The 16278-nt window shown below is 35.3% G+C and overlaps 1 protein-coding gene across 9 annotated transcripts in view; it reads right to left on the minus strand.

Annotated features, from left to right (window-relative positions):
• Sgce (sarcoglycan epsilon) overlaps nucleotides 1–16278 on the minus strand; it is a 74744-nt gene that overhangs the window by 39370 nt on the left and 19096 nt on the right. For all 9 annotated transcript variants that reach the window (XM_069996518.1, XM_069996516.1, XM_069996517.1 and 6 more), the window contains 3 exons: nucleotides 9491–9613; nucleotides 7780–7937; nucleotides 2728–2800 (listed from right to left, as the gene is read on the minus strand). In XM_069996518.1, the coding sequence (XP_069852619.1) occupies nucleotides 2728–2800; nucleotides 7780–7937; nucleotides 9491–9613 (354 nt within the window). The remainder of the gene's footprint in view (nucleotides 1–2727; nucleotides 2801–7779; nucleotides 7938–9490; nucleotides 9614–16278) is intronic.

The following is a 16278-nucleotide window of genomic DNA, read 5'->3' on the forward strand; positions in this document are numbered from 1 at the left end:
TCATTCATTTTCTTCTATGTTTTCACATCCAATTTTCCAAAATCTGTAAAGGTTGTCCCTCTTATCATGAGTACCACTTTTTGGATAACTGTTAGGCAGCATTTTCTGCTCTATGTGGCTCTGCTTTGTGGCTTCCATTCTGGGACTGATGAAGGCAAGCAGGGAGCTGCCTGCCACCACACCCCTTGGAGGCGCTGGGTAGTGCAGCTGCCTGCTGTCTACTGGGCCAAGAGCTGCTGCCAGGTCTCCCTGGAATGAATCACAGCAGCTTTCTAACTCTGGGGAAATCCCATGCCTGCTATATTTGGAAATCACAGAGGCCAAGAGAACAGTAGGCCAGCAGATTGGTAGCAGGCCTCAGAGGCGTTAAACTCAATTTAGAGAGTCACTTTATGTGCTCTCCTTGAGCACCATGCTGTGTGAGTCTACATGACTAATTTCCCATTAGGTTGCTCAGAGAAGGAGACAGCTGGGCAGGGAGTTGGTCTGACCATGATTACCCTGATTTACAACTCTGTTATTTCTTTCCCTATCTGGGACAAACAGCATGAGTAAAGGCCATACTCAGATGAGAGAGAGAGAGAGAGAGAGAGAGAGAGAGAGAGAGAGAGAGAGAGAGAGAGAGAGAGAGAGAGAGAGAGAGAGAGAGAGAGAGGAGAGAGAGAGAGAGAGAGAGAGAGAGAGAGAGAGAGAGAGAGAGAGAGAGAGAGAGAGAGAGAGAGAGAGGAGTTCTGTCTAGACTAGAAGGACAAATGTGTGACCTTTTTATTTCACTGGTTTTCAAATAGTTTAGGTCACTGAACCCTACATAAAAGGCATGGAGTAGCTCTGTCTGAAGTCAAAGTTAGAGGCATTCAAAATCTATCCACACTTCCTCCCTTACCAACACAACCTCAAAACTCCTGATTTAGATAAATAGCCTTTAAAGCCAACTTTTGACCATACAGTTGTTTAGCAATCTTCCATTAGTATCTGCTTGATCATGTGCTCCCTACATCAATAACAAAACCTATTCAAAGGCCTCTGTGAGCTGCCTCTCTAGCAGACTCAGCTTTAAGACAAGACTGGAGAAAGAAGAGGTCAGGCTATAGATCAGGCTTTTTGGCCCCAGCTTTTAGGAACTCCCACATCTGAAAGAGCCTTGAATCCCTCTGAAAGAAAAACAGTAAGATCCAATGACCCAAGGCCAGTGGAATATATCTGTGTAACTCCAGTGATGAACTGCCAAGGAAAAAGGAAACGTTGTGATTACTGTGCTCATCAAGGGCATTCCAAGTCTACAGGGGCAGCGTAGACTGGAATCAGGCATCCAATCTCACTTGTAGTCCATACTAAAAGTCTCCCTGATACAAACATGAATATCTGCTTAAAGCTCTGGTGAGTATGAGAGCAGACAATGTTCTGTCTGGGCCCAAAGAACTGCCCTTGGAGCTGCTTTTCATATTGGAAGATATTTTTAAATTGTAAATTTGTACATTTATTATCTTCAATTAATATTGCTTAAAATATCTATGAGGAAAAAAAATCACTTAAAAAGGTTCAAGTCTTCAAGAATCTTTCCATATATATATTAGCATTTTAGAGAAACTGTTTTCTTTTGAATGTTCAAAAGACAATTTTTTAAAGTCAGCCTTTATTGAGTTATCATGAATTGAAAAATAGTAGGTTGTGGTAAAATATTTGTTTGGTTGGTTTTAGTTGTACTAGTGAACCAAAGCAAGAATTCCTGCATTAAGAATACAAATGTGTAGCCTGGCACCAGTGGCTCACGTCTGTAATCCTAGCTACTCAGGAGGCTGAGATCTGAGGATCTTGGGTTCAAACCCAGCCCAGGCAAGAAAGTCCGTTGAAATTCTTATCTCCAATAAACCACTAGAAAACCGGAAGTGGTGCTGTAGCTCAAGTGGTAGAGCACTAGCCTTGAGCTGAAGAGCTGAGGGACAGCACTCAGGCCCAGAGTTCAAGCCCCACCACTGACAAAAAAAAAAAAAAAAAAAAGAATACAAATGTGTATTACTGTTTTCAGAGGAAAAATCATCTGTCTGTTTTTCTTCTGGCATTTTCATAAATGGCATCTAGAACATATGATTTATTAATATTAACGACAAAGGTTTTAGGAGCATACATTTTTCCTAGTCAGTTACAAAATAACATGGATCTCTCTAGTAGTATAATTCTTATAACAGTTATACCCTAACCTTCAAAATCCTTAGGCAATCATGTATAATTGAAGCATGTGTTACTCTCAATTGTTGATGGACTATAGTAATTACTGATATATAACTAACTTAGGAAGAAAACTGTCCCCCAAATTACAGTTGAACCACCTCCCATTGTAAACTTCAAAGCAAAATAACAAAACTAGTTCATAACTATGGACTGTACACCCTATGATGTATGCTAAGCACATTTTGAGACTTACGAGTCTTTCCTCCAGACTTATGACAAAAATATTATTTTTAGGACCGTTTCACAGATCATAATACCAAAGCTTCGAGAATATATGGCCCATCTGTTAAGTTAGCCCTTCATCCTTAGTTCTTCACAGAACACAATACAAGATTTTATAACAAATTAGATATTGTTGTATTTTCACATTTTACTATTTTTACCAGTTATATTAGATATGAAACATTTATAATTCACAATTATATTTTGTACAGTTATAAAACATAATGAAATATTTCTTATAAATAAATAAATGATCGATATATTTTCTATGCTCACCTTCTGCGGACATAATATTAATTATCAAATTATGCCTTGCAGTCTCAAAGGTGCGCCTATTGTAGGCAGTTATCTATTAGAAAAGGAAAATCATATTAAAGAAGTGAAATGTTATTTGTAAAGCAAAATGCATTAAGAAGAAAAATGAAAACAAATGCTTGGTCTTTCCATTTTCACTATTTGTTGATATACGTAACCCAATATTCCTTCTCTAGCCAATAAGAAATCAGGGCTTTTAGCAATATTATAGGAAAACAAACAATTACGTCTATTTAACATGCTAAAGTAAAAAGTTAAATGGAGAAAGACCTTTTCATAGATGGCCATTAAATATACAGGTAGCAGTGCAGGTGCATCATTAGTAAATGAAGGCCCTATTATGAATTACTTACCATGACATTCTAAAAAAAAAACAAAAACAAAGCCTAAACAATATATTGAGCTTTTAGATGGGGTTTAAGAATTGTAATGGAAACCACACTTTAAAACAAGCACATCTCTGTGCTGTTTGCATTTAGCATGAAACTGCACACCAATTAGTCCAAAAACTGTTATAACTAATCCTGTAGAGAGCACATCTTACAGCAGGAGAGAGCAGTAAGGATCAGTCTAAAAAGCCACGGCACATGCTCAAAAACACAGATGCAAACCTTCCTATAGTCATATGTTAGTAAGCACTTGCAGGACCAATGAACATCAAAGTCAACTCAGAAAAAGTCAATGCAAACCACAAACAAAGCAAAGGCCAATAGCAGGATATGGCTTCAAAACTCAAGGAATAATTAATTTTATAACAGATGTTAAATCATTAAGACACATCTGTAGTACCTCAAAAAACCCCAAATGTGTCCAAGTCCTAGAATCCAGTACTAGCCTTCTAGTAGCGATTGAGCTGTGGGTGACACTAAGACAAAAGAGCAGAGTAAAACTGCTTCCAACTAGCAAGAAATGTCTTCTGCATTTAAAAATAATACTAAGCACTTTTATAGTTCACACAGAAGATCCAAAAAAAAGTCAACTGCACTCTTTAAAAATACTGAGCATTAGAACAATAAGAATCAGAATTTTGGGCTAAGCAAAGCCTTTAACAACATTGATAAAGCATATACTCGAAAAGGCACATTATTTTACTAAGGGACAAGAACTCTTCACAATTTGTCAACTCCCATTGGATTTATATCACTTCCTTGCTGCTAGACATGTGGTCAGTCAAGCTACATTAAACATTAAACATTAAAACAAAGCAGAAACATTTTCTAATGAAGAAAGAATAAAAATATGAAGTTTTACTTATGAAACTTCAAGATTTCACACATTTACTGAGCGCTCATTATTCTGTACAATTAATATAAAATAACAAAAAGAATTTATCCTGAAAAAATATTTTCAATGGAAAAGAAATATCAGTTTTCTCCTATATGTTAGATATTGAAACTTTTGTTCAGAAAGATATTTGGTATTTTTGAATTAATAACACTAGTTTAATGCTAACTTTTCCTTATCCATCACTGATTCCATTACTGCCAGTTTCATAAACTCTAATAAGCTTCTTTAAAAAAAATAACAGGTTACTGAAAGGAATAAAGAATATTTCAAATGAAGGGGAAGAATTTTATTATCTGAATTTATATTTGATGTTTAGACAGCTACAAATTTTAACAGCGAATGCTTAAATTTAACAGCTGAAACAAACATTGTTATAAAGCTTGACTGTCCATATTCCCAGGTCACCATCTATAAATGGGTCCTTTGGAAGAAAACCTAGAGGCCATAGCTAGAAATATCAGTCTGAGGCCACTATGGGCAAAAATGTGAGACACCACTCAAAATAACTAACATAAAACAGGATTGGGAGAATGGATCTAGGTAGAGTGTCTGCTTACCAAGTGGAAGATGCTGAGTTCAAACCCTAGTAACCCCCCCCCCCAAAACAAAACAAATAAACAAAGAACATTCTGACCCCAAAGTCAGAAAGGGCTTCTACATTTTAATGTAACTGTTGACATTTTTGCCTTTCACAACTAATCCTTAGTCTACCCAGGTTCAAGTTCTTTGGTACAAAGAACTTAGTTTTATTTTTCACATATGGCTAGTCAATTGCCTAAATACCACTTAATACACCGACATTGTTTTCCCCAATGACCAATGGTGCCAACTCTTCGGACATGTATTATTGGTCTATATTCATATATATATATATATATATATATATATATATATATATATATATATATCTGACTCTGGGCTCTTCTCAATTCTTCAGTTAATATGTTCATTCTTTCATTAAGGCAATGTCATGATAATTAAGATGCACTCATATAAATGTTCATATAGCCAAGGGGAATAAACTAATTTCCCATTTTTTCTTCCTTAAGATTGTCTTGGTTATTCTTGGCCTGTTTTCTTCCCTACAAATTTTAGAACCAGCTTGCCAAGTTTCATTAAAAGAAAATAATAGTCCATTACAATTTTTATTGGAATTGTCTTGAGTCTTTAGATTAATCAAGGAAGGTGATGCTTTTTTTCTTCCTATTCTTGGAGATATTTCTTTAATATCACAGTTTGACAATTTTCCCATAAAGACCTATATCTTGTTATATTTTCTCCTAGTACTTTATAATCTTTGTTGCTACTGTAACACATGCTCTTTTAGGATATATTTTTCTCAGTTTTGTTATTCATGTATAGAGCTGTAACAAGTTTTTATATCAATCCTATAACTCATTGCTAGCCTTTCCTGAGATTTACGACGGGAGAGGGGAGAGAATGTGTGTGTTGGTCCTGGGGCTTGAAGTCAGGGTAAGTTTGTCCCTGAGCTTTTCTGCTAAAGGATAGTGCTGTACCACTTGAACCACAGTACTACTTCTGGCTTTTTGGTGGTTAATTGGAAATAAGAGTCTCACAGACTTAGCTGTTCAGGCTGACGTCAAACTGTGATTCTCACAACTCTGCCTCCTATTTGAATAGCTAGGATTATAGGCATGAGCCACCAGTGTCTGGCTTTATTCCTAATTTTTTTATTTTTGGTCGGTCGTGGGGCTTGAACTCTGGGCCTGGGCACTGTCCCTCAGCTCTTCAGCTCAAGGTGAGCGCTCTACGGCTTGAACCACAGCACCACTTCCGGTTTTCTAGTGGTTTATTGGAGCCAAGAGTCTCGCAGACTTTCCTGCCCGGACTGGCTTTGAACTACGATCCTCAGATCTCAGCCTCCTGAGTAGCTAGGATTACAGGCATGAGCCACCGGCACCTGGCTTTCATTCCTAAAATTTTTAATAATCTATATGATACTATGTCATTGCAACCATCAAAACAAAGTTTTTCTCCTTTAATTTTTTTCTTTGTTTGTGTGCTAGGTTGTGGCCTGGGCACTGTCTCTTGAGTGTTTTTGCTCAAGGCTAGTTCTCTACTGCTTGAGCCACAGCTCCACTTCCAATTTTTTTTGATGGTTAATTGTGGGTAAGAGTCTCACAGGACTTTCTGCCCAGGCTGGCTTTGAACAGAGATCCTCAGCTTTCAGCCTCCTTAGAAGTTAGGATTATAGGTATGAACTACCAGTACCCAGTTCCTTTACTCTATGTAGTAGATTAGATTTTCAAGTCTCTTCCACAATTTTTACTAAATATTTTTAAAATTAATCTTCTAATAACTCAAAATGACTGTATTGCAATGAATAATTTGAATTCAAAATGTAAAACAAGTAAATGCTTCTTCTTATAGCCATTTTCCTAAAGATAACTCATATTACCAAAATCTCTCTTTCAAATATCATTTATTTCTTTTTTTCAAATTCAGACCATCATCTTCAAAAGCTGAAACAACAAACTTTATGGAACAGAAAGGAATGTCACATTTCTAGATGTTTAGTGTGTTTCTGTTCACAAAATGTTAAAACAATGGCCTATGATTTTAATTTCAAAATTTAAAATTCAAATGATTACACACACACACACACACACACACACACACACACACACACTTTAATCTTTTAAAAGGAAATAACTGATCATTTCCAACATATTGTCTTGTGTATATTGCTGTTGCATTGGTTCCCCCCTTGTCCTTTGTCTCACCATTCTGTTGTTCCCGTTCTCTTCCCTAAATCAGATAAGCATATGTACAATGAAAAGGTAACAAAATCAACCAGTGACAACAGGGGATAAACCATAGGGGGAAGAATATACAAAAAGAAAAAGAAATCACATGGTACATTAAAAATAACAACAACATGGAGCTGGGAAGTTGACTCAGTGGTAGAGTGCTTGACTCACATGCATGAGGCCCTAGGTTCGATTCCTCAGCACCACATAAGCAGAAAAAAGTTGGGAAGTGGTGCTGTAGCTCAAGTGGTAGGGTGCTAGCCTTGAGCTGAAGAGCTGAGGGACAGTGCCAGGCCCAGAGTTCAGCCCCCACGACCAACAAAAAAAAAAAAAAAAAAAAAAAGAAAAAAGAAAAAAGAAAAACCTCGTGTCCATGTGTTGGGGTTCATTTCACTTAGCACCGACTTATATGGTCATATGTACATAGTATTGAGCTATTCTGCTTATCTCCTAAGATTATCCTAGATACATACTAATAATTGAAAATAAGGGAAACCATGGGACCTATGTGTCTTTGGGTCTGGCTTACATCACTTATGATTTTTTCCAATTCTTTCCATTTCCTTACAAATAGGGTGGTGCCATTCTCTCTGATGGAAGTATAGAATTCCATCACATTTTCTGCATCCATTCATCTATTGAGGGGGATCTGGGTTGGTTCCATATCTTGGTTATGGTGAATAATGCTGAGATTAATATAGTTGTACTGGTAGCTTTAGTATAGCCTTGTTTGTGATTGTTTGGGTACATGCCCAGAAGTGGGATTGCTGGGTCATAGGGGAGCTCTGTTTAATTTATCTGTACAACTTGGGGGAGGGGGATTAGAGGGGAAAGGGAAGTAGCAGAACAACAAGGGAGGGGCAACACATTCAACAAGAAATGTACTTATTACCTTACTTATGTAACTGTAACCCCTCTGTACATAACCTTGACAATTTACAAAAAAGGAAATTACCTCAATGACAGTTGGCTTCCCCACATTTTCAGCTGTTGGAGACCCATACAGGACTCCATCACTATATGGTGTTCTTTGGATATATCGAAGCCATCCAGGTCGGTCTGGGTAACCCATTAAGTTTGTGTTAAATGTTATGGGATCATTACTAATCTCGCCTAGATAAGACATAGAATTAAGACACGAAAAGTTATTTTCATACAATTTGCTTTGGTACTTTCAATCAAAACATTCGCTTTGAAAAATTTAAGCAAACTAAATATACAAACAAAAAATCCCTTTGGGAATTTAGATTAAGGCTTCATGGAATAAAAGAATTTAGCGATGCCACAAATAAAGCAGATTCATACAATTTTCTTGGAAACTTTTTGGTGGGAGCACATTAGAGCAGGTCAGTTCTACCAATGACTCAAATAAACAGATTTTAGTAAAAACCTTCTCATTTTCACTAATGATTTCATGCTTTGGAGATTATTCCTTTCATGATACTCCAGATACTATCAAACTAATATTGAGGGAGATAAAAAAATAACTATAACAGTATCACCAAAATCAAAATAATATAATTTTAAAACTTTGGAGTATAGAATGAAAACAATTATGTCAAATCCAAGACAACTGTGATGACATTATGTATGGATAACAAGAATGAATAACATGGCTTATTAGCTTGTGCCTGGCCTTGGATTACTGTGCTCAAACACACTTCATACATTTATTTTATATTATGTATATAAATATTTCTATTCTTAGCCCTAATTTTATTGATGGAATATGTAATTTTCCATGGTTTGGCTAAAAAGTACACTCTCACCTCCATGTTCTTCTTCACAGAGCTGCTGCTCACCGTGTGGAGCTATATAATTCTGCAAACATGGTATATAGCTCATAAGAAAACATTTAAAAAATCACTGAGGAAAAGAGGACTTTTTGCCTAAAAACTATTAAGGACATGTCTACCTTTATTCTAGAATTGTTTTCAGATTGTTATTTATCATATAATCTACAAAACAATCTACATTCATCCTAATATTAAAAATGTGTTCTTATAAATGATGTTATTGTTTAGAAAAGTCATTTTTATTTCCTGCTTGAGACATTTACAACTTAATATGTTTTCTCCTGCTATTCTTTCTGAATCTTCATTAATGTGATGACATTTGTGATCATTCAAAATAACATATTCAAACCAATAGTGAATTAAATAAGAATCTACGACTGTTACTACTATGAAGAAAAATTAATCTCCATTATATTATTAAGAAGTTTTATCAAATTATGTTATTTTGGAAAAGCTTTTTTAAGAACTTACTTAATATTGTCTTCTACAAAGCATGTAAAATTTTTTACGATGTACAAGCTTTAGTATAAAAACCTTAATTATATGTCTTAATTACATCAATGGGAATAAAGATAGATCATCTGTCAGAAGCATAAAATGACTCAGAATCCAGAAATACTTTTCTTTAAAATTCAAATATGAATTATTTTCTGCAATTAAATTTCAAATCTTCAAGTGAGAAATACTGTACAACCCATTTGTTATATATCCAGACCATTTTAAATGACATGATAACTGATAACTGATGATGTACCACAGATTGTACACACTGAAGAAATGTTGTATATAAACATTTAGCAAATTAACCACTTTCCCCCTCCCTGCAAAAAACAAAAGAAAACAAAACAAAAAGAAAACAAAAAACCCTACCAGGTTTGGGGTACGGGGGAAATTCTCCCTTAAAATATTCTCTTTCCAGAACGTGAACAAAGAGGACACCTGCAGATGGGTATACATTCCGATCAGAGTGCACCTTTGAGAAAATAGTATACACTGAAAAAAAGGGAAAGACAGGGCATAGATAAATAATGACAGATGTCTCCTGGATAATTCAGCTTCAATTGTAAACAAAGGATTTACAATATAGAAATCTCTGATCAAAGTAAAGCAACACGCAAGAGAACTGTTAATAACAATTTGTGTAAAAACGATTTTTAGGACAAAACGTAGAAAATGCTATTGACGTGTTTAGAACATTTTCAAAGACTATGTAAATAAAATTATACACATGGAACATTCTTAGAAGTTATTCAGTATCCAGGCAACAGTAGCTCATGCATATAATCCTAGCTAATGAGGAGGCTGACTTCTGAGATTGTGGTTTGAAACCAGCCTGGGCAGAAAAATCTTTGAGATGCCTATCTTCAATTAACCACCAAAAAGCCAGAAGTAGAGCTGTGGTTCAATGGATAGAGTGCTAGCCTTGTGGGGGGAAGAGATGGAGGAGAAGGGATAGCAGGAGGAAAATAAAGGACAAGGTAACAATGTTCAACAAGAAATATAGTCAATACCTTACTCAGGTAACTGTAACCCCTCTGTACAGCATTTTTATAATGAAATAATTTTTTTCATGCTCAAAGACAGCTTCCAAATCCTGAGTTCAAGCCCCAAGACTAGCAGCACACACACATAAAATTATTGAGCAATGGAATATCCATATAATTTTACTGGAAATTATTACTAATAAAAATAATCATGAGAGCTGGCCAACAATTATTACAACTTGGTTTTGTTCTCTCCCTCCCTTCCTCTCTTCCTCCCTTCTTTCCTTCCTTTTTTAATGACCTTCCTGGGGTTTGAACTCAGCACCTGGGAGATGTCCCTGAGCTTTTTTTTTTCTCTCAAGGCTAGCATTCTACCCCTTGAGCCACAACTCCATTTCAGTTTTGTTGGTGGTTTTTTGGAGATGAGTTTCACAGATTTTCCTGCCTGGGCTGGCTTTGAACTATGATCCTCAGATCTCAGCCTCCTGAGTAGCTTGAGCCACTGGCACCCAGTTTCTCATACTTTTTAGTAGTAACAATCTACAGTATACTATTTTCCAGAAAAAGCAAGTCAGAATATTATATAATTTACTAATATTAATACTAATTAAAACTAATAATATATACTTAGAAAAATGTACTGGGTACTGTTTCTGAGTACTCAGTTATCTCTCTCTTAAAAATAACTAATATTACTCTTCCCCAAATCTTGGCATTTAATAATTCAAAGAGTATATTCCATTATATTATGTTATATCCTGGGTAATCAACAGCATATTATATTACACAATTAACTGCAAATAATTTAAGTGAAATGGGGCCAATTTCATGATTAAGGTGTGAGTATGTTAAAATAGCCAAATTGGTTTGATTAGTTTCCACCTATTGTTTTTCTTCTGATACCATTGTCTCCACTAGCACATTATTGCTATCACATTTGTCACCTCTACAATCTTTTCCGGTTTCCTGATTGGTCGGAAACTGCATTTTTTAGACTGAGAATCCCCATCTGGCCAGATCTTTCTCTTAAGTCACTGATGGATTGGTAAATGTGGTAATTAACCTTAAATCCCAACGCTGCTCATACCAAGCTCATAACTTACTAAAAACCCTGCATAGCAAGATCACTGACAGTAAAATTTTCAGTATAAAAAAAAAGCTACAAAATGTTTCTTTTCTGTGAAAACTTGTCCCTGCAGTTCTATGGATGGCTGCCAAAAAAGGCAAACAGAATGAAAATATTTGGCCTGTAGCTTCACATATCTATAATTTGACTACTAAAAACACAACTTCAAAGGCTATGCAACTGGTAAAAAGGAAGCTGCAAACTAGTTTAAACTTAGGTACAGAAGGGGACCCTTTGTTGACTTGTCTGAAACTAGAATTCAGGAATAGTCTTTATAGTGCTCAACTTCCACCTAAGGACTATTTACTCACCTGTGAAAATGATCAGATTTCAAACAAGACGAATGACTGAATAATAGAAAAAATAGAAAAAGGCTTAGGATTTGTGTCCTAAATGTTAGGTGCTATGGAGACCCCATTTGTGCCTTTCATGATTTCATTATCCAGTTTGGGAGACCAACACCATCCTAAGTAAAGGTTATCCTGAAGGCATGAAATGCTCTAGCAACATGTGGAAGGGAAAGTGAAGCAAATGTGGTTGAAAAAATCTGGAAAACATTTACAGAAGGAAAACTCAATATAGTTATTAAAGTATCATACATTTCTAGAACTCAGAGATGGGGAATTCAAGCATTCAGCAATGAACACGTGCAAGATACAATAGAGAGGTGCTGTGCAAGGCCAGTTGTACTGGATCCTGGGTGTTTTGAGGTTCTTATGGTGGTTTTGTTTTTGTTTTTGTTTTTAGGGAAAACAAAACTAGGAACAAGAATTTAATTAAACTCCTGTTGAGAAGTTATTTTACTTTATATTAAAGGCATTCAAATTCCAGAACACAAACCATACATATAAACCATAAGAATATTTTGAACACTCTTATTGAATTGCTTCTGAATTTATTCTAAAAGTTAAAAACATCTTAAAGTAGAATATTGAGTTCTGTTGATGTCATTTTTTTTAGCATCTAAAAGAGTGTCAGGCATTTTTGAGTAAATTAATAAGTAGTCATAGAATGGATGCATACATTCTAATACAAAGCACTGTAAAGTCAGACACAAGTCTCAGGCCAGTGAACTAAATATACTTAACTAAGGCATAATATTTTATAGATTACTATTCTCCATTTACATCATAAACTAAACTACTGTTTGTTACTATGAAGTAGTAAAAGTTAGCTTATAAAGCAAAAATAAAAACAGGTTGTTCACATTAAATAATATTGAGATGATTCTACTTTCTCTATCATTACAGGATATCTGGCACTCCATATCACTTTCTTTCAAGGACTATCATAGAACATCTTGGATTCTGCCTTCATGATAATATATACCACAATCTATGATCAAGCTACAATCCACCATAGCCCTCCTGGGTTTTAAGATGACATGAACATTTCTTTATTCATGTGTACTCAATTGCCTTTCTGAAATCTGCTTGCTGAACTGCATACTTGCTGGTCAGTTACCTTGGCAACTCCACAGTAAAGCCTGCTTCACTTTAAGTATAGTATGCCATTCACATTGAGAAAAACATGATACAGATGTATGACATATTCATCATCCAGAAATGGAAAATGACTAAGCCACTGTTTTGTTTGTGAAAATAATACTTCCTTTCTGTGGCATCAGTTTAAATTATGGGCACCCACACAACATTTTAGAGAATAGCTTTTCTATTTCCCTTTCCTATTTGTTACTTGCAAAACAAACAGCTCTTCAATGAAAGCTATTTGGGCAGTATTTACACCTATGCTTCCTTGCAAAACCAACAATGACAGAGAATCTGAAGCTCTAGGCTCTTGTCCTAAACATGAACTATTTCAATAATGCTGACAGGGTCTGTGCCAATACCCATGGAGGCTAGTGTAAGAGTTAACACAAGTTGCAGTCACACATGCGTAGGTAGTACTCACAAACCATAAGCTCAATACATATGGTTTTCCCTAGGAGTAATTCTTAAAAATCAAATTTAAACACTGTAAGAAGCCACAATACAAAGATCTAATAATCTCTGAAATATACAAGTATACAGTGTCTTGCTAATCAAGCCAAGGTCACAGGGTCTAGCCTCTCTGTGTACTGCATGGTTTTGCAATCTTCTATGGCTGTAAATCCATTACCTCTGTAAACACATGCCACTGGATACAATTGAAACTGGAAACCAGTGTGTGGCTAAATCCCGTGCAAACCTATCAACATTAATGGGCAAAACAATTAAAGCAAATTTGAGCCCACAGGATCAAAAATATCATCTTCAAACAGCAACAATAGCTAGATGCGCAAAGATTAAAACTTCTGAAAACATGCTATCATAAGCAATAGAATTTCTAAAGAAAAAATCACATATCTGAGTAGAGAAGAGAGTTAAAAGGTTATTTCAGCAAGTAGCCAGATTCATGAACTCACCCTCCTTTCATTCTTATTCCTATGCTCCCAAACTCTTGTTCACAGATCTATTCTCTGTATGTTTTAGGCATGGGGTAGAAAAACTACAGACCATTTCAACAACTGCATATTATGTGACAGCACAGAACCCCAAATCAAATAACAGATGGTGAGAGCAGTGGCAACAAAGTAGGACCTTGTGCTAGGAAAATTGCATCCTATCTTCCTTTACTAAGAATCCATTGGAAAATTTCTTTCTTCATGATGAAATATAATGGTGTGCATCTGTGTGCTTACTTACAATTACCTTAAAAACAAAAGCAAATTTGAGTGTATTTAGTAAATATTAATAAGTGATAAGTAGTGGTGAGTTGTTACTGAATCTATGACACAGAACTTCACAATAACTGCAATGATTATTTTTAATGGCATGTGTATGTGTATAGCCACAATTCAGTCCCTTCTTTACAAAATGTCCAGACCTACTTACCAGATCCTTTTCTGCATCACCAAGAACAAATACATGGCTAGAAAAACAAAATGCTCTTTTTAAGTGTGGAGGCTTAGACTTAAATCTTACTTGTCTATCTTTTGAAATCTTTGAGAAGAAAGTCATAAATTGTTATCAATATGCATCGCTGGTGGCCTTTAAAAGATATCAATACTCTGTAGGTGGGTCTTATAGACACTTTATTAACAAGTTAGTCACTTTAACAAGCCCATTTATATCATCATTGTCTAATTTTTAAGGTTTCCAAGGCAAGGACAAAAATCTCAGTTTATCAGGAACCCCATGGAATGAATTATTCCAAAGAGCTGATTTTCTAAAGCACTCAGTGGTCGATCCTTTTTCATGATAGTATAAGATCATCATTCTGCACATCAATTACTGCTCTCTGCTCCATTATACAGCGACGCCCTTATGGGCTGTTTGGTTGCCTTGTCATTTACTGATCACACTAGCAGGTCCCAGGCTGCTAATGCTTTTTAAGGTTGTATGTTTTATAGATTTTCTGTTTTCTCCTCTGTAGACAAGTTGTCAGCTGTCATTTCTCATTGCTATCAGTAGTTTCCTATAGCACTTTCTCTATCTCCTCTAATTTGCTGTTATTAATCGGCTGTAGGTTTAGAAACCAGACTACTAAATGAGGTGAGATTGCATGTTAAGAGCAAATACGTGCTGTTTTGACACACACAGTGCTCTGCTAGATGCACAAAACAGTCTGCATTTGCTGCATCTATTTTGGCAGACCAAAAAGTATTTGTGGTATATTTTCTGATTCTTGGTTGCAGTAGTGTACTTTTGAATATATGATTTAACTGCAACTTGGATAAAGCCATTACTTGAAGCAAGAGCTGTACAGACTCTGTGTATTAAATACACTCAGAAATAAATATGTGTACAATTAAAAGTATTAATTCAACTTGCATGTTATATAAAAATGAGTTGTCAAAATAAAATGGACGTGATGTGTTGCATAAAATATTTATTACATGGATATGTGGAAAATAGGCTGCCTTACTTAAACAAAGAAATGTATGGACTAAACAATATATTACACTTAGCACTAATTAAATCAGTTTAAGAGTATTATAACACACTACCACCAGTAATTTTCTAAGGAAATATTAGTCTATTTCGGAAAGCACGTCACTTTTATCAATTTGCTTCCCATAGTTAAAAGAGTCTTAAGACATTAAAGGATCAATTAGGAAACATCACAAAGGTGCTTTAAGACAAAATTACTTAATTTAAATATCCCAACTGTCCATAAGCATTGCTTTAAAGGTAAGAATTACCTGGACAAAATTTGGAAATGAATGAAGACATTTTTAATTGTGCTTCGATTATAAAGAGTATTAAACAGTCACCTATCTAACATAGCTTTTAAAATATTTTTCTGGTCTAAGAAAATAAGCATGATCATTCTTATAATTAAACCTTTGAAGTACTGACAGGAAAAATAAGAATTTGTGTCTTTATTTTACTGTCTTAAAAAATCTCTTTCTGAGACTCAGAGCCTGGAAATACATAAGCACTCGGAGAAACAGTGACAAGTTCATACAAACTGATTACAAGAGATGAATCCCTTTTGCTGTCTCTGCCTCAAGAGAAATAATTTCGGGGTTTGAAGAGCCTTATATACTTATGGTTTCCTTCCTTCCTTCCTTATTTTTTGAACATACTATCAAATTAAAATTAAATTACTACAACAGATGATTATGTAGAAATATGTTAAGATACCTTCATATCCAGCCAGACATGCAACCTATTTTTATTTTGAGTTTTATCAACCAAATTTTATAAATATTGGCTTTAAATCAACACCTTTTCTCAGCAGTCAGTCCGCCCTTCACCTTTGAGTTTACACAACATCAAAGTACTGCCAGGCCATCCATTTGGAGGTGGGCAGCTATTGTTTTTGTTTTAGTCACAGACAGTCCATGCCAAGGCTGTGCATTGGAGCCCAAGGACAGCATCAGATTGGTTTTTATCTCTATGAGATATGGTTATTTCTATCTCTTTATAAGAGAACTATTGTTTGGATCTTTTATCCTCAAAAAAAAAAAAAAAAGAGCTTCTTCATTATTTTTCCCCAACCAAAGACACTTAATTTTTTAAACAGGAATTGAATATCTTTTCTATTATTGAATGTACTTTTCT

This window comes from Dipodomys merriami, unplaced genomic scaffold, assembly GCF_024711535.1.
Source record: "Dipodomys merriami isolate MVZ:Mamm:240054 unplaced genomic scaffold, mDipMer1.0.p SCAF_5, whole genome shotgun sequence".
Lineage (NCBI taxonomy): Eukaryota > Metazoa > Chordata > Mammalia > Rodentia > Heteromyidae > Dipodomys > Dipodomys merriami.